At 43.6% G+C, this 21,827-nt stretch overlaps 1 protein-coding gene across 1 annotated transcript in view; it reads left to right on the top strand.

Moving 5' to 3' along the window:
* NSRP1 (nuclear speckle splicing regulatory protein 1) overlaps positions 1–21,827 on the top strand; it is a 72,101-nt gene that overhangs the window by 23,422 nt on the left and 26,852 nt on the right. The window contains exon 2 of the mRNA XM_075854328.1: positions 6,682–6,769. Within this exon, the coding sequence (XP_075710443.1) occupies positions 6,682–6,769 (88 nt within the window). The remainder of the gene's footprint in view (positions 1–6,681; positions 6,770–21,827) is intronic.

Below are 21,827 nucleotides of genomic sequence, written 5' to 3'. Positions count from 1 at the left end.
TTATAAGCATTTCATAAGTTTTTAAACTTGTATTGACAGATGCATCAAGTTTATGCAATGACTCAATATTTCCAGTGTTGACCCTTCTTTTTCAGGACTTTTAGGCTGGGTTCCCACGTGGCGTAAACGCTGCGGAATTTCCGCAACGGAATTCTGTGCGGAAATTCCGCAGCATTTAAAGTAGCAGCAAAGTGGATGAGATTTTGAAAATCTCTTGCCCGCACTGCAGAAAAAAACCGCAGCGTAAATTTAAATTGACCCGTGATTTTGAATATAAATCTGCAGAATGTCCATTTATGCTGCGTTTTCTGTTGCAGGTTTTCCCCATTGAATTCAATGGGGATGCAAACCCTCAACAGAAAGCCAAGTGTTGCGACATTTGCAGCAGAACTCTCTCCTCCTTCCTGCAGTCCGACCTCCTGGGATGACGTTTCGGCTCATGTGACCGCTGCAGCCAATCACATGGCCTGCAGTGTCATCCAAGGAGGCTGGACTACGCGCAGAAAAGAGGGAGGGGTAAGTATGAACGGCTTTTTTTTTTTTTTCACAGCGCTGCTTTCTGCATCGGAAATTCCGTTCGCCACACCGGACGGAATGTACTGTGGGTTCCAAGTCGAATACGCTGCACAGTTTTTACGCAGCGTATACCGACCCTTGGGAACACGACCTCAGGACTAGTCCACATGTCACGTAGATACTGCAGCATAATACAGTAGCAGAGTAGTGGATGAGATTTCAAGAAATCTCATTCACATGCTGCGTACATGATATGCGGCAATTCCGCAAACAAAGTGACCTGCGGTGCGGCTTTTTAAGCCGCAGCATGTCAATTGTGATTGCGGAATCGTCTGTATTTTGTTGCGGGTTTTCCCCATTGAATTCAAAGGGTATCTAAAACCCGCAACAAAAAGCCAAGCGACTTTTGCGGCGGAATCGCAACTTAAAAAACAAACAAACACCTTATACTTACCTCTGACGTTCTACAGGCCAGCCCCCTGGGATGACGTTTCTTCCCATGTGACCGCTGCAGCCAATCACAGGCTGTAGCGGTGGTCACATGGGATGAGACCTCCTTCCAGGAGGCTGGCCTCCTGGGATGACGTTTCATCTCAGGAGACCGCTGCAGACTGTCCCAAGAGGCTGGCCTGCCAGCAGTTTGGCTAATGCTGCAGTTTTCCACAGAGGAAGATCCGGGTGAAAAACTGCACCACAATTTGGTGCGATTTTTCACCCAGAATTTCTTGCAGCCACCGGAGCGGATATGTTGTGTACCTTTATGCAGCGCATCCGCCCTTTGTGTACTTACCCTTACAATTCGCCTTGGTATGCTGGACATCCCTTTTTGGGCCAAATCCTGATTGATGGCAACCTATTCTTGCCTAATCAGTGCTTGGAGTTTATCACAATATATGTGTTGTTGTTTGTCCACCCGCTTTTTGAGGATTGATCACCGGTTCTCAATGGGATTGAGATCTGGGGAGTTTCCTAGGCATGGACCAAAAATTTCAATGAGCCACTTAGTTATCACTTTTGCCTAGTGACACGGTGCTCCATCATGATGGAAAAAGCATTGTTCATCACTAAATTGCTTCTGGATCATTCGGAGAAGTTGCTCTTGGAGGATGTTTAGATAACTTTCCTTATTCATGGAAGTGTTCTTCAGCAAAATAGTTTTTTCTCCTTTTGATGTTAAACAACCCCACACATGGTTGGTCTCAGGATGCTTTACTGTTGGCATGACACAGGACTCATGGTAGAGCTCACCTTTTCTTCTCTGGACGAATATTCTTCCAGATGTCCCAAACAGTCTAAAGGGGGCTTCATCCGAGAAAATAACTTTACCCAGTCCTATGCAGTCCAATCTCTACTTCCTGCGGAATTTGTCTGTCCTTGATGTTTTCTTGGAGAGAAGTGTCTTTTTTTTTTTCTGCCCTTCTTGACACCAGGCCAGCCTCCAAAAGCCTGTCTCACTGTACGTTCAGATGCACTGACACCTGCCTTATTCAATTCCTGAGCAAGGCCTGCACTGGTGTTGAACCAATCCCGTAGCTGAATCCTCTTTAGGAGACGGTCCTGGCACTTGCTGGACTTTCTTGGGCACCCTGAAGCCTTCTTCACAGCAATTGAACCTCTCTCCTTGAAGGTCTTGATGATCTAATAAATGGTTGATTTAGGGATAATCTTACCAGCAGCAATGTCCTTGAATGATCAATGATTTCGAGCACCATCCCTCTTTTAAAATAACCAGTCTGCTCTGATAATTCAATCAGCATGACAGAGTGATATCCGCTGCCTTATCCTCGTTAAAGCGACCCTCCGGTCCTGCGAAAACATTCCAAATATGACAGGTTATATGGAGTAATATTACCTGGTGTCCACTAGTATCGCCCCTCTGCCATGGATCCGTCGCTTTGGAGTCTCCTCTGTGTTGTCCCAACCTGGCTGCAGCACTTCTAAGGCCTTATTCACATGACAGGGTCTGAGTGTCGGCCGATGTCGGTCCGATGCCAATGTCGGCCGATAAAAACGGCCGTTTTGCGCCGTTTTTCCCGGCCGTTTTGCATCCATTCCGGGCCGTGTTGCCGATTTTGACCCGTTTTGCATCTGTTTTTTTCCCTGTCCGTTTTAAAATCGGATGAATTTAATCTGTAAATTTTTTGCCACACTTCCCTTTGTAGATAATGCCACACACTGCCCTCTGTAGATACTGCCACAGCCCCCTTGTAGGTCGTGCCACACAGCCCCCCTTGTAGGTCGTGCCACACAGCCCCCCTTGTAGGTCGTGCCACACAGCCCCCCTTGTAGGTCGTGCCACACAGCCCCCCTTGTAGGTCGTGCCACACAGCCCCCCTTGTAGGTCGTGCCACACAGCCCCCCTTGTAGGTCGTGCCACACAGCCCCCTTGTAGGTCGTGCCACACAGCCCCCCTTGTAGGTCGTGCCACACAGCCCCCCTTGTAGGTCGTGCCACACAGCCCCCCTTGTAGGTCGTGCCACACAGCCCCCCTTGTAGGTCGTGCCACACAGCCCCCCTTGTAGGTCGTGCCACACAGCCCCCCTTGTAGGTCGTGCCACACAGCCCCCCTTGTAGGTCGTGCCACACAGCCCCCCTTGTAGGTCGTGCCACACAGCCCCCCTTGTAGGTCGTGCCACACAGCCCCCCTTGTAGGTCGTGCCACACAGCCCCCCTTGTAGGTCGTGCCACACAGCCCCCCTTGTAGGTCGCGCCACACAGCCCCCCTTGTAGGTCGCGCCACACAGCCCCCCTTGTAGGTCGCGCCACACAGCCCCCCTTGTAGGTCGCGCCACACAGCCCCCCTTGTAGGTCGTGCCACACAGCCCCCCTTGTAGGTCGTGCCACACAGCCCCCCTTGTAGGTCGTGCCACACAGCCCCCCTTGTAGGTCGTGCCACACAGCCCCCCTTGTAGGTCGTGCCACACAGCCCCCCTTGTAGGTCGTGCCACACAGCCCCCCTTGTAGGTCGTGCCACACAGCCCCCCTTGTAGGTCGTGCCACACAGACCCCCCTTGTAGGCCGTGCCACACAGACCCCCCCTTGTGGGTCGTGCCACACAGACCCCCCCTTGTGGGTCGTGCCACACAGACCCCCCCTTGTGGGTCGTGCCACACAGACCCCCCCTTGTGGGTCGTGCCACACAGACCCCCCCTTGTGGGTAGTGCCACACAGACCCCCCCTTGTGGGTAGTGCCACACAGACCCCCCCCTTGTGGGTAGTGCCACACAGACCTCCCCTTGTAGGTAGTGCCACACAGACCTCCCCTTGTAGGTAGTGCCACACAGACCCCCCCTTGTAGGTAGTGCCACACAGACCCCCCCCTTGTAGGTAGTGCCACACAGACCCCCCCTTGTAGGTAGTGCCACAAAGACCCCCCCTTGTAGGTAGTGCCACACAGACCCCCTTGTATGGTCAGTGCCACACAGACCCCCTTGTATGGTCAGTGCCACACAGACCCCCTTGTATGGTCAGTGAAGGCAGGGGCTTCTCCTAGAGCGGAATCCTCAGCCACATCGCCGGGGATTCTGCTTCAGAAGTCCTGACGTCTCTGTGTCCATATATGCACACAGGGAAGTCAGGGACTTCTGCTGGAGCGGAATCCCCAATCCCCAGCCACAGCGTTGCCGAAGCTGTGGCCGGGGATTGGGGATTTCGCTCCTACAGGGAGCAAACAAATACCCTCCTCCTCACATGCACTTTGCACTGTGAGGAGGAGAAGGAAGAGAGAGTGAGCGACGGAAGACACGGCCGTCACATGGAGCACATTCAAGTGATGGCCGTTTATTACCCGGCCCAATAGACTTCTATGAGGGCCGGGAGAACGGCCGAAAATACGGCATGTCACATTTTTTGACGGCCGGCTTTCCCGGGCCGTCAAAAAATTGGTCATGTGAATAGCCCCATTATTGGTCTATCGTTCCTACTGCAGCCGTGTGACGGCTGGATTTTGGACGCCCGTCACACGGCCGGGAAACCCTGTCGTGTGCATAAGGGCTTAGACTAAGAGTCTGACACACAACAACTGTTCTCAGATTGGCCAGAGCTGCTCATGTGAGCAGTTCTGGCCAATCCGAGAACAAAGGGAGTATCTTGGACTAAGTCTGTGAAGCGCTGTGGCCATTTTTGGACAACACAGAGGTGACCCAAAAGCGGGAGATCCACGGCAGGGGGGTGTAACTGTAGGACACCAGGTAATATAACTCCATATACCTATCACATTTTATAATTTTATCCTAGGACTGGAGGGTCACTAACACTTTCTTCCTGAGCTAGCGAGAAGATCACTGAAATGACGTTTACAGGTCATTTTGTAGCAGGGCTGAAATGCAGTGGAAATGGGGTTTTTGTGATTAAGTTAATTTTCATGGCACTTTGCAATTCATCTGATCACTCTTCATAACAATTTAGGGTTAATGTAAATTTCTGCTAGAAAAACTGAAGCAGCAAACTTGGTGAAAACCAATTTTTGTGTCCGTCTCAAAACTTTTGGTCAAGACTGTACTCCGCTCCCCTGGCGCTCTTATAGCAAACTTCCCTGTTATCGCGTTTTGTCAGAAGTGTGCGCTGCTGCCTGCGATTGGCTGCAGCAGTCACGTGACGAATTGTCATCACAGGGGACTGCCTTTACAGAGACCAGCTGTGGGAGCAGGGACGCGTTGCCTTAGGTGATCAAGGAGATATGACTAGTTTTCCATTTTGAGTGTTTTTTTTTTAAATTTTAGCTTGCATGTTTTCTCACAGATACGCAGCTAATCTGCATTTAAATCTGTAAAAAAAAGACCTGTCCAGTTTAAAATATCATAACCTCCCCTGGTCTCCCAAAGCGACGGCGCCCCCTGCTCCCCTGACTGGTATCTGTGCTGCAAGCCTCCTGGGATGAAGTTTCATCCCATGTGACTGCTGCAGCCAATCACAAGCTGCAATGGTCATATTGGACACCTTGTCATTGTAGGAGGCCAGCTATACGGAGACCAGCCAGGGGAGCTGGAGGTGCGTCGCTACGGGAGACCAGGGGAGGTTATGATTTTTTTTGTCCCCTCTTCTGCTTCTGTAGTGGCAAATACAGCTGAATGAATGAAACAGAATTTATTGCAGACTTTAGCTAGAATTCCCTGCTGAACCCGGGTCAGATTTGCTGCAGACTTCTCTTCATCAAATCCAAACTGTGTGAACATATCTTACTGTTCGTAACTGCATGAGTGCAAAGATGGATTAAAAAACTTCCACAGTTTTCAATTAGTCAAAAATATAATCGTATGGTGGTGATCAAATGATTAGAATACTTCTGACAGCAGGCTAGGACTTCACACCGTCACCCACAACTCGCACAGCGACTTAACTGCTCATATTCTTATCTTGGTTATACTAAACTTGTCCCGATATAACCTGGAGAACCCCTCTAAAGTGAGCAAGAGACGTGTTCATTACACAACTACATTTAGCTTCTCTTTCTGTTTATTTGTGCTTTAGGCGTTCAACATCCAGCAGAGCTCATGAAATGAAGGAGTTAGGGCATTTTGTACAGAATATTATATAGGACAAAAGGTGGGTGGGGACGTAATATACAGCGGCTAGGATTGCCACCACTTGTATTTATATTTTTACTGATTTTGTATGTCATCAATTCCTGATTCACGGTCACTTTTTATTTTATTGTCAGTCCGACACGTCATAAATGTCGCATCAGTGGCGTTCGATCCTGAGAATGAAACCGTTCATTTGGAGGTTCAATTCTTTACAATGGAGCATAGCCAGCTCTCCTTTGCAAAACCCTCATTTTTAGAAATGGCTTAGTTCACACGGAGTATTTTGCAGACAGAAAAAAAATCTGCCTCAAAATTCCTTCAAGAATGCCTGCGCTTTTATGCCGCGTTTTTCACAGCGTTTTTCGGCTGCAGACATTGAAGCTACTGCAAGGATCGTGGCCAAAAAAACGCTTGGAATCGAGTGTCGCAGGTTTTTTCTGCCTCCCATTTAAATGGGTGGATAGAGACGGAACCGTGGCAAGAAAGGACATGTCGCTTTTTTTTCCCCTAACTCGGCCTTCTCGGTTTTTCAGGAAAATGTCTTGAAGACCTTTTTAGACATAGATTGTGAATGCACTGTATTTATGTTGTGGTATGTAGTTATTACCAAATATTTACATCTGGATCTTGTATTTTATAGGTATGGACTTATTCTTCCAAAGAAACTACAACTGAAAAATGTTTGTGTTCCTAAACACTCAGCGTTTGCGGATGATTCTGATGATGAGGTAAGAGTAATGAATATGGCAGTCAGCTATGAAGATTCACTAATACCCTGTGGCCCTATACCACAAGGGATAACGTTTTTATATTCACTGAGATACTTGTATCTAGTTTGACAGAACAATGACAAACCGCCAATAGCCACAAAGGATTAAAGTTTTTTTTTTCATCTTGGACATTTATGGCTTATCCACAGGATATGAATGGAGGTTCGAGAATTGGGGTTAGAGAAACAGTTGTTTCCATAGCTCCCGATTTACCGAAACCGCATAGCTTGCTTTGCTACAATGTCTCCATTTAATTCAATAGGAATTACGGAAACCGCGTAGCCGTAGCTCAGTGAGCTCAGCTGTTTCTGTACTCCCGCTCACTTTAGAGAGAGGAGCGGGTCCTAGAGTTAAGACCCGCATCTATCTGACATTTATGCCATAATTGTCCAAGATGGGAAAACCCCTTTAATTCTGCAATTATAAAGGCCTTTTTTAAATGGTCTTATGGCGCTACGTAAAGTGTTATTACACTGCTTCCTACATTACAGCGTGTCATTGAGTCCTCCAGTGGCATGGTTCTTTGACATGCAAGCAGAGCTTTGGCGTATAGCTCCAGACTTATGCATATGGATCATTGTGTTTTTATTGCATACATTTGGAGCTCTGCTATTTAACTTTTCAAAAAGTGAAGGTTTTTATGTTAGTACTTCACATTTAGCCTGAGTTCACATGGTACGGATACGCTGCGTAAAAACATGCAGCGTATCCGCCCTGTGTGCCGTAGGGAATTCCGTACGAAAAACTGCACCAAATTGTATGTTCGCTGCGAAAAACTGCTTCACTTGGCTAGTAGGCCCGCCTCCTGCGATGACATCTCATCCATGTGAACGCCGCTACAGCATGTGATTGGCTGCAGCGGCGGTCACATGGAATGAAGAGTTATCCCAGCAGGCCGGTCTGGAGGAAGAAACAGACTCCTACGTAAGTATAATATATTTTTTGTTTTCTGAGTTGCCGTTTTTGCAGCGGAATCGCTGTGAACCAGCTGCAAAAAAAGGCAACAACTGCTATTTGTTACGGGTTTTACCTCCCCCATTGAATTCAATGGGGAAATTGCGCAACAAATAAGCAGCGTTTACGCAAATACAGTTAACAGGCTGCGGAATAAAACTGCAGGTCAATTTCTGAGCGGTTCTTCCGCTCTGTATTTACGCAGTGTGTGGATGAGATTTGTTGTATCTCGGCCGCTTTGCTGCTGCTGTATTTGCTGAGAATTTTCCGCAACTAATTTAGTTGCGGAAAATCCGTAGTATTTACGCAACGTGTGTAATGACCCTTATAATGTCATTTTGGTCAAGGACTTTCCAATACCTGTTTATGTTAAACTATACTGATATTTTCTTTTTTTCTTTTGAACTACGTGTTTATAGTGCTAGTGATGTATATTTGGAACATGATATATGCCATGTCATAGTTTAGCTATATGGACTTGTTTTCTTTTCATGCAGATTTTTTGGCAGTATTAGGAAATTCTGTAACCTGACATTTTCAGAAACATTTGTTCTCCAATAAAGTAAAGAGGGTTAGGAGGGCAGAAGAATAGGCCATTTTTAAAGCCCCTTCGCTATGAAGGATACTGCTTTGTCATAACAAAGGTGATTAATTATTTGGATTTCTTCCAAAGCTGGGAAGTTTCTAAAGACCACAAAGCCAAGTGTAATGTTTGTATCAAAAGAAAACCCAGCATATGACATTCTTAGCTCACATTGCTAAGAAACTTAATGTTACTGGTGTAATCATAGTTAATTATCATATTAGTCATATTGCTAGCCGCTTATGTGGATCTGTACATTGTAAGGATCACTTACTGGCGGCTTTGTGGATTTAGCTGCATACATTAGGCACCTTGGTATTTTAGTATAAGTTGCTATTCTATAGATAGTTTGGTAGGGTGGTGTAGTGATATTCTGATGTGTGTCCATCAGGGAAATGTAGGAATCTGGAAAAATCCTCTAGTGCGACCTTTTGATCCTTATTTATTACATTTTTGGGGGCTGAAGTGACTAAAAATAGCGATTATGGTATTGTTTTTTTACAGCGTTCACCGTGCGGGATAAATAACATTATATTTTTATCGTTCATGGCGTTCCGGATGTGGCGATACTAATTATGTATATATTTATTTTTTTCTAAGAATAAAGGACTTTATAAGGGTAAAAAGGGATCTTTTTTATTTTTTGTACAACAAATTTTTATTTTTTTTTACTTCAATCGCGTAGCGGGATCCCGATGATGATTTAACTCCTTAATGCGGCGGTCGCTATTGACTGCCGCATTTAAGGGGTTAATCGGCGAGAATCACGGCTGTGATCCCACCCGATGTCTTTTCTCGGTACTAAGGCTGCTAGTAGCAGCCAGTACTGAGAGATGCCGGGCTGCGGGGACTGCCTGTGCGCTTTATTAGGAGCACACGTAGATTAACGGGCTGCAGGCACAAGGACCAGCGCTGCAGACGGTTAATCTACGTGGGCTGGTCGGGAAGGGGTTAACATTGCAATCTTTCATTAAACCAAAGTGGTAGAGGCCTTAAAGGGATTATACCATAAACCATTTTTTTATACAAGAAGTCATGAAATGCTGTTTAAAGGTAATTTGAAGTGTTTCTAGAGTATAAAGTGCTGCTGCTAATCTGTACTGCTGGGGTAGAGGCTGTGAGCAGTCTTCTTCAAACTTTGGGAGATGACTATGTAGTCCCTTCTTACACTCCCCTGCAGAAGTAATCTTCTCAACTATACTAAAAGGCTATTTTTATTGGCTGCTCTGCAGTGAAAGGAGGATCACTATGCAGAGCCCTGATTGTGGGAAGAGTGAATGAGCATTCTGTAAATTTAATGGTGGGAACAACCCCTTTAACCTGTGATCCCTGCTAATCTTTCTTTGACACGTTGGCGATATGCTGGCCTGAGTATTGGTGTAAGGACTGTTATGGTACTCTTGATTGTAGAAAAACAGCTTAGTGTTAATATTTATGTCTTGCTAATGAATCATTCACTGACATATGAAACGGGTCAATGTACAGTACATTTTTTCTGTATATGCCCTTGAGTTCAAATTCCAGTGTAATGTAATGTGTCTTAATGGATGAGGTCAAATTCCAGTCCATTCATAGAAAAAACTTCGACGAATACTGCCTCTAATTGATACAAAGAAAGTTATAACCTGACAAATTTTTCTTTCATCTGATTTAACCCCTTAAGGACGCAGCCTAGTTTTGGCCTTAAGGCTCAGAGCCCATTTTTCAAATCTGACATATTTCACTTTATGTGGTAATAACGTCGGAATTCTTAAAGCTACCCAAGCGATTCTGAGATTGTTTTCTCGTGACACATTGGGCTTCATGTTCGTGGTAAAATTTGGTCGATATATTCAGTGTTTATTGGTGAAAAATTGCAAAATGTAGAGAAAATTTAGAAAAAATTGCATTTTTCAGAATTTAAATGCATCTGCTTGTAAAACAGACGGTTATACCACCCAAAATAGTTACTAGTTCACATTTCCCATATGTCTACTTTAGATTGGCATCGTTTTTTGAACATTCTTTTATTTTTCTTGGACGTTACAAGGCTTAGAACATAAACAGCAATTTCTCATATTTTTAAGAAAATTTCAAAAGCCTTTTTTTTAAGGTACCTCTTGAGTTCTGAAGTGGCTTTGTGGGGCCTATGTATTAGAAACCCCGATAAAACACCCCATTTTAAAAACTAGACCCCTCAAAGTATTCAAAACAGCATTTAGAAAGTTTTTTAACCCTTCAGGCATTTCACAGGAATTAAAGCAAAGTGGAGGTGAAATTTGCAAATTTCATTTTTCTTGCTGAATTTCAATTTTATTAATTTTTTTTTCTGTAACACAGAAGGTTTTACCAGAGAAACACTACTAAATATGTATTGTCCAGATTCTGCAGTTTTTAGAAATGTCCCACATGTGGCCCTACTGCGCTCGTGGACTAAAACACAAGCCCTAGAAGCAAAGAAGCACCTAGTGCATTTTGAGTCCTCTTTTTTTATTAGAATATATTTTAGGCAGCATGCCAGGTTTGAAGAGGTGTTGAGGTGTCAAAACAGTAGGAATCCCCCCAATAGTGACCCCATTTTGGAAACTACACCCCTCAAGGAATTCATTTAGGGTTGTTGTTACCATTTTGACCGCACAGTTTTTTCACAGCACGTATTTGAATTGGGCTCTGAAATGAAAAAAATTTAATTTTTTCCAATAAAATGTCATTTGTGATCAAAATTTCTTATTTTCACAGGGAACAAAATACCCCATTTTGTTGCCCAATTTCTCCTGAGTGCATCAATACCCCATTTGTGGTGATCAACTGCCGTTTGGGCCCATGGGAGGGCTCAGAAGGAAAAGAGCGCTATATGTTTGTTGGAGTCCAGATTTTGTTGGATTGGTTTTCGGGTGCCATGTCGCATTTGCAGAGCCTCAGAGGTATCAAAGCAATGGAAACCCACCAAAAGTGACCCCATTTTGGAAACTACACCCCTCAAGGAATTCATTTATGGTTGTTGTTAGCATTTTGACCACACAGTTTTTTCACAGCACCTATTTCAATTGGGCTGTGACATTAAAAAAATGACATTTTTTCCAATAAGATGTAATTTTTTTACCAAAATTTCTTATTTTCACAGGGAACAAAATACTCAATTTTGTTGCCCAATTTCTCCTGAGTGCATCAATACCCCATTTGTGGCAATAAACTGCCGTTTGGGCCCATGGGAGGCCTCAGAAGGGAAGGAGCGCTGTGTGTTCTTTGGAGTACAGATTTTGCTGGTTTGGTTTTCGGGTGCCATGTCGCATTTGCAGAGCCCCAGAGGTAACAAAGCAATGGAAACCCACCAGAAGTGACCCCATTTTGGAAACTACACCCCTCAAGGAATTCATTTATGGGTGTTGTGACCATTTAGACTCCATAGTTTCTTCACAGAACTTATTTGAATTGGGCTGGGAATTAAAAAAAAAATATATTTTTTCCAATAATATGTCATTTTAGCTCAAAAATTCTTATTTTGACAAGAAATAAAATACTCCATTTTGTTGCCCAATTTGTCCTGAGTGCGGCAATACCCCATTTGTGGTGATAAACTGCCGTTTGGGCCCATGGGAGGGCTCAGAAGGAAAGGAGCGCTGTGTGTTCTTTGGTGTACAGATTTTTCTGGATTGGTTTTCGGGTGCCATGTCGCATTTGCAGAGCCCCAGAGGTATCAAAGCAATAGAAACCCACCACAAATGACCCCATTTTGGAAACTACACCCCTCAAGGAATTCATTTATGGGTGTTGTGACCATTTTGACCCCATAGTTTTTTCACAGAACTTATTTGAATTGGGCTGGGAATGAAAACAAAATTATTTTTTTCAAATAATATGTAGTTTTGGCTGAAAATTTCTTATTTTCACAAGAAACAAAATACCCCATTCTGTTGCACAATTTGTTCTGAGTGCCGCAATACCCCATTTGTTGTGATAAACTGCCGTTTGGGCCCATGGGAGGGCTCAGAAGGAAAGGACCACCATTTGGCCTACTGGGGATTTTCTAGTGCGAAGTCATGTATGCAGAAGCCCCTGAGGTACCAGTACAGTTGAAACCCGCAAGAAGTGACCCCGTTTTAAAAACTACACCCTTAAGGCATTCATCTAGAGGTGTAGTGAGCATTTTGACCGGAGACCTACACCCCATAAACTGTAATGTGGGTTCTCCCGGGTATGGCAATGCCCTACATGTGGCTGTTATCAGCTGCCTGGACACACAGCAGGGCCCAGAGGGGAAAGACGAGGGGGGATAAGCTGTGTGGAGTGCATCAGGGTAAGTAAAATTGGGGTAAATTATAAACCAAGGGATGTATGATAAATTTTAAAACACTTTCATACAGAGCTCTGGTTATTCGGGACACGTGTCACATTGATATATTGTGTCATCCCTTATCCCCCTCTTATAGCAGACTTTGCACCTCTTTTGACTTTTTCCCTTCTTGCCAGTTTGGGGAACTTCTCCTGGAAAGTGTTGCCCTGGTACGATGCGTGTGGGCTCGCTTCCAGAAGTACTGGGTGCCCCCCCTTCTTGGTCCCTAAAGATTAGGTTCTTGATAATCACCTCTTGAAATTCCAGGAAAGTTCCCGTCTGGCCTGCACATCGATGTAGCATGTACGCATTGTACAATGCCATCTGTATGATGTGCCCGGCCAGCTTCTTATACCACACCGCATGGCGCTGTAGGGCTTCAGGGCTTGATCTTACAAGTCCATCCCTCCCATGTACCTATTGTAGTCCAGGATGCAGTCTGGTTTGGGGGTGGCCTTTCCTTCATATATCCTAAACCTGTAGGTATACCCTGATGCACTCTCACAGCTTATACATCTTCACGCCATACCTTGCCCTCTTACCCGGCAGGTACTGGCGGAATTGAACCCTCCCTTTAAAATGTACCAGGGACTCATCAATAGAAATACACTTCTCGGGGGTGTATGCTTGGGAAAACCGGGCACTGGAACGGTCTAATAGGGGTCTCCGTTTATACAAACGGTCAAAACTGGGGTCATCTCGGGGTGGGCACTGCTCATTATGAGTATAATGTAAGAAGCGAAGTATTGCCTCATTTATTTATTTTTTTAGGTTCCAGTTCAGTTCTGAAGTTGCTTTGAGGGGCCCATATATTAGAAACCCATATGAAATACCCCATTTTAGAAACTAGACCCCTCAAAGTATTCACAACAGCATTTAGAAAGTTTATGAACCCTTTAGGTGTTTCACAAAAATTTAGAGCAAAGTAGAGGTGAAATTTAAATTTTTTTTTTTTTGTCAGAAAATCCTCTTTATACCATTTTTTTTTATAACACAAAAGGATTTATCAGTAAAACGCAACTTAATACGTATTGCCCAGATTCTGCAGTTTTGATAAATATCCCACATGTGGCCCTCGGGCGGTAATGGACTGAAGCCCCGTCCTCCGAAGCAAAGGAGAACCTAGTGGATTTTGAAGCCTCTTTTTTATTAGGCACCATGTCCGGTTTGAAGAGGTCTTGTGGTGCCAAAACATTGGGAACCCCCCAAAAGTGACCCCAATTTGGAAACTAGACCCCTTGAGGAATCCATTGTAGTTTTCTTGGGGTGCATGCGGCTTTTTGATCAGTTTTTATTCTATTTTTAGGTGGCGTGGTGACTAAAAAACAGCAATTTTACGATTGTTTTTTTTTTCTTTTTTTTTTTTTACAGCGTTCACCGTGCGCTATAAATGACATATTCACTTTATTCTGCGGGGCGATACGATTACGGCGATACCAGATGTTTATAGTTTTTTTTTATGTCTTATGGCGTTTGCACAATAAAATAAGTTTTGTAAACAATCATTCACTTTTTGTGTTGCCTTATTCTAAGAGCCATAACTTTTTTATTTTTCCATCAATAAAACCGTGCGAGGACTTATTTTTTGCGTAACGAACAGTAGTTTCGATCAGCACCATTTTTCGTTACATGCGACTTTTTGATCTTTTTTTATTCCATTTTTTGGGAGGTGAAGTGACCAAAGAATTGTGATTGTGGTTCGGTTTATTATTATTTTATTTTCCGCCGTTCACCGTGCGGGATAAATAATGAAATAATTTTGTAGTTCAGGCCGTTACGGACGCGGCGATAACAATTATGTATAGTTTATTTGTTTGTTTATATATTTTTATTAATAATAAAGGACTGATAAGGGAAAAAGGGGGATTTTTACTTTTAATACTTTTAAATCTTTTATTTTCTTATTTTTACACATCTTTTTTTAACTTTTTTTTAACTTTATTACTTTGTCCCACTAGGGGACATGAGGGCAGGAGGCCCAGATCGCTATTCTAATACACTGCACTACATGCGTAGTGCAGTGTATTAGAACTGTCAGCTACTCACTGACAGCAAGCATAGTGGGTCCTGACGTTGTCAGGACCCACTAGGCTTCCGTCTATGGCATAGCCGGACGCCATTGTTTGGTGTCCGGTTGCCATAGTCACCATCGCCGGCCGCTATCGCGTAGCAGGCCGGCGATGGCAGCCTAACCCCTAAAAAGCCGCGATCTCTATAGAACGCGGCTTTTAAGGGGTTAATCAGCGGGGACACAGCGATCGGTCCCCGCTGTAGGAGCTGTGACAGCTGCTGAACAAGACAGCAGCGTCACAGCTCCTGTATGTGTCGGGAGGACGGCCGAAACGGGCGTTACTCCCGAGACGTACGATTACGGCATGGAGCGCGAACGATACAGCTGCCATGACGTAATGGTACGTCAAGGAGCGGGAAGGGGTTAAGGGGGAGTTCACACCAGGGATGTCACGATACCAGAATTTGGACTTCGATACCGATACTTCGTTTAGTTTTGCGATTTTGATACCAATTCGATACTTTGCCAACAATAATAATAATAAAAAACAAAGTTCTTCAGTTGTGAGGCGCGTGGTGTGATGAATTTTGAATGTGCCTCACATTAATAGTAATTAATCCCATCATGTTTCTCCTAATGGGTTAATGTGTAAGGTACATGATGGGGTTAATGTGAGGCACATGGAGGTTAAATTTATCACACCTTGTGCCTCACAATAAGTGATAGAAAGCAGATTTTATTGTATTTTTTTTACAGCGCACACCTCATAAATGATGCAAAAAAATTGTTGTGAAGGTTTACGGCCGTGCCAATACCGAATATGTATTGAGACTTATTTTAATGTTTATTGTAAAAAAGGTGTATGTGTATTTTTTTAAATTTAATATTACTTTGTTTTTACTTTATTTTTAAATTTTAATGTACCGATATATATCAGATATGTGACAGTACTTTATCCTGTGCACTGATAGTACACAGGCAGTTGTTAGGACATACCTAAGTATTCCCTAACAGGAAATATGGTAAGACAGTCCTGGGGTCCTTCAATGGACCCTTGGCTGTCTGCCCATATATGGTATGTCCCTCAATCGCATCACAGGGATTCCTGTGATGCGATCCAAGTGGCATCCCCCCTTCTCACTTCCTCTTGAATGCTGCAGTCCGCTTTGATCGCAGCATTCAGGTGAATAGCGGCGGAGATGAGAGGTTTCTCTGATCTCCGCCATTATAGAGTGGGGCTGCGGCTGTGTAATACAGCCATTGCCCCGCTCCTGACAGTAAGTGCGCGTGCGGTCAGCATGGGGTGAAGCGGCAGGCGCTGCACTAATGAGTGCTGGCCGCATCGCATCATCCTGACCCCGCGCACTTGTCAGGACTCCGGAGCGGGGCAATGACTATAACACAGCCGCAGCCCCGCTCTCATACATTCATGTGTTACAATACTGAGCTGTGCGGCCGCACAGCTAAGTATCGAAATACATGAAATAACGGTATCGAATCGTTTGGGGATGCAGAGTATCGAAACGGCATCGAAGTTTCGATGTATCGTGCATCCCTAGTTCACACAGAGTTTTTTCCCGCCAGCGGAAAAACTGTCTCGCGGGGAAAAGAAGAGACATGCCCTATCTTTGGGCGTTTACTCCTCTGCTCTCCCATTGACATCAATGGGAGGCAGAGAAGGCGTATTTTGCTGCGTTTTATGCCCGCAGCGCTCAATGGCTGTTGGCTAAAAACGCAGCGAAAATTGTCGTGTAGGCAGAGGAAAATCTGCCTCAAAATTCCAAACGGCGCGAAAAAACTCTGTGTGAACTAGGAATGCACGATACATCGAAACTTCGATACTATGCATCCCCAAACTGTTTGATACCGTTATTTCATGTTTTTCGATACTTAGCTGTGCAGCCGCACAGCTCCGTATTGTAACACATGAATGTATGAGAGCGGGGCTGCGGCTGTGTAATAGTCATTGCCCCGCTCCGGAGTCCTGACAAGTTCGCGGGGTCAGGATGATGCGATGCGGCCAGCGCTGCACTAATGAGCGGCGGCACGGAGAACAGAACATGGCGGCCGCAATGCAAAACACCCCCATGTTCTGTCCTCAGTGCCTGCGCCGCCGCTCATTAGTGCAGCGCCGGCCGCATCACCCCATGCTGACCACACTCGCACTTACTTACGCGTCCCTTTCTCCCGCGAGGCGGTTTTACCGCTCGCGGGAGAAAACCACCCCTGCCTCCCTTTGAAATCAATGGGAGGAATTTTTGGACGGTTTTTGACGAGTTTTGCGGAGCGGTTTCCGCTCCAAAAAGCTTGTCAAAATACTCTGTGTGAACAGGGCCTAAGAAGTAATAAAGTCTTGTGTATAACCGAAAATTGATAACCTGTTAATATATTAAAAAAATAAAAAAGATTAAGGCTACATGCACACGTTGCGTAAAGTCCTAATGGTGCGTCTTTTAAATGAGTTTTTAGGTGTGGTTTTTACATTTAGATGCGGAAATAAGTGCTGTTTTATGCTGCGTATTTTGATGCGTTTTTCTTGCAAATCCGCACATAATACACAACATGTGCATTCAGCCTAAAGTGTGACTCCGGACTAGAGCTCTGTTTTAGATCCTCTCTGACATGTGCACAGCACTACATGCAAAATATAAAAAAAGTGTAAACCTACCTAATAAAGCACCAGTGCGGCTGAAGGGGGTGGGTGGGCAGGGTGGTCGCCAACCTGTGCCTGGTCACTGCATACAGGAGAACGTCCTGACTACTAATATTAGGCGTTACTACAGTCGCATGAGGTTTCAGACTACTGCGTCTTCTGCCTCATGGGAGGGAATATGGTGTTCTGCATTTTTTTCTTTGTTTCCTAAACAATTATAAATGAATCATTAGCAAGGTGTAGATATTCACACCAAATAGTTGTTCTAAAAAAAAAAAAAAAAACTGCAACCGTGAATAAAACGATTCTGGACTGGATGGTACTCAGACCAGCATCCAGCCAACGTGTTATCCATCATTACTTATCTTGTGCTTTTTAATCCTATGATATATTATTCTTTTAGGCGGAACGTAAAACGAAAAATTCTGTTGAGTTTCTGTTACCAAAGAACAGTGCATTCTGGGAGCTCCCATAACACCGCTAGGATATTAGGTTGCATGACTGTCTGGGGTGTGCAGATAAACCGCATACAGTAGGAACAAGCTGAATTTTTACATTTACGGTGAAGAAAATAACATATAGCTTAAGATCAGTACAAGGTAATGATAACATTTTTGGGCAGCTTTCTGAGGACCTATTTATATGGTTACCAGTGAATTATTATAATATAATTATAACTCTGTCTTGAGTAAGCTTCCCCTAGTGGTGGCTGCAGGCAGACTGAATCGTTTTAACTCGATGGCTGCGTGAAGGGAATAAGAACATTTAGAGCTCTGTGTCAGACTACTCGAATACAGATTATTATTAAATTCATTAGCAAAGAAATTTTGAAACTATTTAGATTAAAAAAAGGAAAAAATAGGTTCACTTTGAATTGGTTGTCTCACTTGTACCAGCGTGTCCATATGCCCGTTAAGGTCATATGAACATCATAGCCAGGACTGGTGGGCGCCATGCAATACCACATTTGATCGCTGGGGGTTTCAGCTGCCAGACGCATGGTAATCATTTGATCACCAGTGGGTCACCATTTAGAGAAGGGAGTTTTCCAGATAGATACAATTTCTTAGCTATGCTTCCTCAGTAGTTACCAGGTGTGTGCTTCATAGCATTCACGTTTGAGATATTTTTACCTGGAATCCCAGCATCATAAATGTCCTGCAGGGACTATTCAAGAGATTCTTAACGTTATGCAAATAAGCATCAGCATGTTTCTTAAATTTCACAAATGTAAATAGAGAATTTCAGCATATGGAAAAACATAGGACACACGTACTGTATGAAGATCTACTGTAATACTTATACTTAATAGAAAGCAGACAACCAATTTACTAAAAACTGGTGATATCACACAGATCCTGACGAATATAATATACGTATTTGAGAAATGGCTCCTGTCTGTAGAAAAAGTGCATTTCCCAATATTCAAATCCTTTTATTATCAGATTCCTCAAACTTTCTTGCTTTGTTGCCATTACATGAAAACTTCACCACACTGTGCCCCTTCTCATCACAGCAATGACGGATGTTATAGAAACTCTTTATTAAAATGTGTAGAGCAGAGGAATAAAATATAAGGTAATAAGACCTCCTGCTCACCGTGATTTAACAGATTCAGAGATGGATGCTATCTCCTTTTCTTTTTCCCTTTTGCTTACTTAATATCATATTTTTTATTAGTAAGGTATTAATTCCAGGCGTTTAGAAGATAAGGGGCAGCGCTCGGGGAGAGATTCATTTCCTGAGACTTATCAGTGGGAAGAGCATCTCTGTCTGTAAGCATTGTATTTATAATAAAGTCCAGCCAGGGGACCGCTCACACTGTACAGCGATCCCAGAACTGATATACTGTCCATGGTTTTCTCAGAAACAAGACCTGTTATTCAGATCTGAGGACAATTACTGATGTTTGGGTTGTGATATTGCAGGTCTGTTAGTTTCTGTGTTCTATGCCGTTGTAAAATATATATATATATAATGTGTGTGTGTGTGTGTGTATATATATATTAGTGTGTGTGTGTGTGTGTGTATATATATATATATATATATATATATATATATATACTAGTGTGTATATATGTATGTATAATGTGTGTGTATATATATATTAGTGTGTGTGTGTATATATATGTATGTATAGTGTGTGTGTGTGTGTGTGTGTGTGTGTATATATATATATATATATATATATATATATATATATATATATATATATATATATATATATATACAGCAACAATGATTCTCATATATCACATCAATTTTAAATAAGTATCAAGCAGATTTCTGATTAAATTAACCCACTAGGCTTCCGTAGATGGCATAGCCGGACGCCATTATTAGGTGTCCGGTTGCCATAGCCACCATCGCCGGCCGCTATCTTGGATCGGCCGGGGACGGAGTGTCACCCTCGAGCCGCCCGCAAATCAAGGGCCGTGCACATGGCCGCGGCCATTATTTTACGGTGAGCCTGGACCGCAGAACACGGCCGTAATAAGACTTGCCCGTTCTTTCTGCGGTCCAGGCTCCTGGGCCATGCACGGATCGTGGAAACCACGGTTGTGTGCCTGGCCCCATAGGAATGAATGGGGCCGCAATTCTCCCCTGGATTTTCGGGGGGAATTGCGGCCGCAAAAGCACGTTCGTGTGCATGGGGCCTTGGTGTACATAACTTAATTGTTTCTGGTTTCGTGTGACTTGTATGTAATCTTCACATGAATGTTTTACAAGAGGCATGTGATGGACTTACAGTTGACTCATCTTTGTTCCATACATTTTTTTTCATCGGTAATATTTATTGATATTACATGTATGTATATAGAAGCAGGATCTGTCTATATGATTGATCGTGCGTTCCTCTGTATTTCTCTCCAGCTTGTGATTCCTAATGCCCTGAGTTAAAGTGAAGCCAAATACACAGCATGTTATTTATCAATGTGTAGTAAGATATAAGATTTTATGGATATGTGGCAAACCGCAAGGGAAATTTCTCATGACCGCAGGCAACTGACAAAGCAAATAACCATTGTAGTGTTAATAAAAAAGGCAGATTTGTCATTGTGTTTTTAAATATGGTTTAAAGCTGCATTTAGATGCAGAGATTTACGTAACATATGAACTTATCTGACAAGAATTTTACCACGTAAATTCGTGTTTGCAATCGAAGCAAGGTAAAGTAAGGCAAAATGGGGAGTATGAAAGCGACTAAGGATCACAATTTGGGGTCAAGAAAATAGTGGATTGCCACCAGCAATAACATTACCTGGGTTATCCAGGTTTTTAAAATGTATGGCCTACGAATACTTAGGATAGGCCATCGATATTAGACTGGTGGGAGTCAGACTGTCAGCACCTTCGCCGATCAGTTGTTTGAAGGAGCCTTGGCACTCGTATGAGTGCTACAGCCTCTTTGTTTACATCGGTTAAATTTCTGTTCATACTTGCACACGCTGTTACTTTCGTAGCAGGTTTGCAAAGTATTGCCGCGTGGTCTAATTCAAGCTAATTGAGGACTGTACTGCCATCTGGCATTGATTTCCGCTATAATTTACGCCAGTTTCTGGAGTAAATTATAATTTGTCGGACCTCTGGTGGCCCACCCTTGTGCTAAGCTCTGCCCACTTTTTAGAAACGTGGCAAGAGCGAAGTAAAAGGCCCAAAAGTGACAATTTTCCCTCCAAATTGCGACTTTTGAGACATTTGCAACTTTTCTACGCCGGAAAACGAACGTAGAAAAGTTGATATATCCCCCCTCCCTTTGTATCCTTTTATAGTAGAAGTAGTCTCTCAAAGTTTTTTTTTCGCCAGATTCCTGGAACTGCAACCATGTGTATTTGTGTTTTATCTGGACCATTTTTTTTTATTTTTTTTTTCGTAGCTTTCTTTTACCTTAACAAGAGGTTTATTTGTTGACCTGGTATATTCACATAGTAAAAAAACCATTTCCTTTTGTACGGAGCCAAACCAGATATGGCCTCTAAAACAGCAGTATAAACATATAGGACACAGGTCACATTAGAAAGAATAATATACGTGTCAGCACTGCTGTACCGGACTGCATGTAGGTAGACTGTACTGGTTACCACCAAGCAATAGTGTGACAGATTCATGGAGAACTAGTTGGGTACAGTTCCTTTATGACATCTAGTTGTAGGACTTGCATATCCTTTTTTTTTTATATGAAAAATCTCAGGAACCTGGTAACATTCTGTTGATGTGTAAGACACCTACTGGAGTGGTCTGGCATGTAACCTCTACTGTATACTTTCATCCCTGTGCTACTTGCAAAATAAATATTACAACTCGATAGCTATAGGTGGTGCAGAGGGTGCAGTCACATCTGGCCAAAAGGCCGCTCTGCAGCATTCGAAAACATTAAAGGGGTTGTGCAGTCATAAGCAATTGATGATAGGCCATCAATATCTGATCAGTGGGGGTCCGACTCCCGGAACCCCTGCCGATCAGCTGTTTTAGCGCTAGTTTGAGCCTTCTTCCTCTTTATTA

The sequence above is a fragment of the Rhinoderma darwinii genome, chromosome 2 (genome assembly GCF_050947455.1).
Source record: "Rhinoderma darwinii isolate aRhiDar2 chromosome 2, aRhiDar2.hap1, whole genome shotgun sequence".
Taxonomy (NCBI): Eukaryota; Metazoa; Chordata; class Amphibia; order Anura; family Rhinodermatidae; genus Rhinoderma; species Rhinoderma darwinii.
This window is presented reverse-complemented; position numbering and strand designations above follow the sequence as displayed.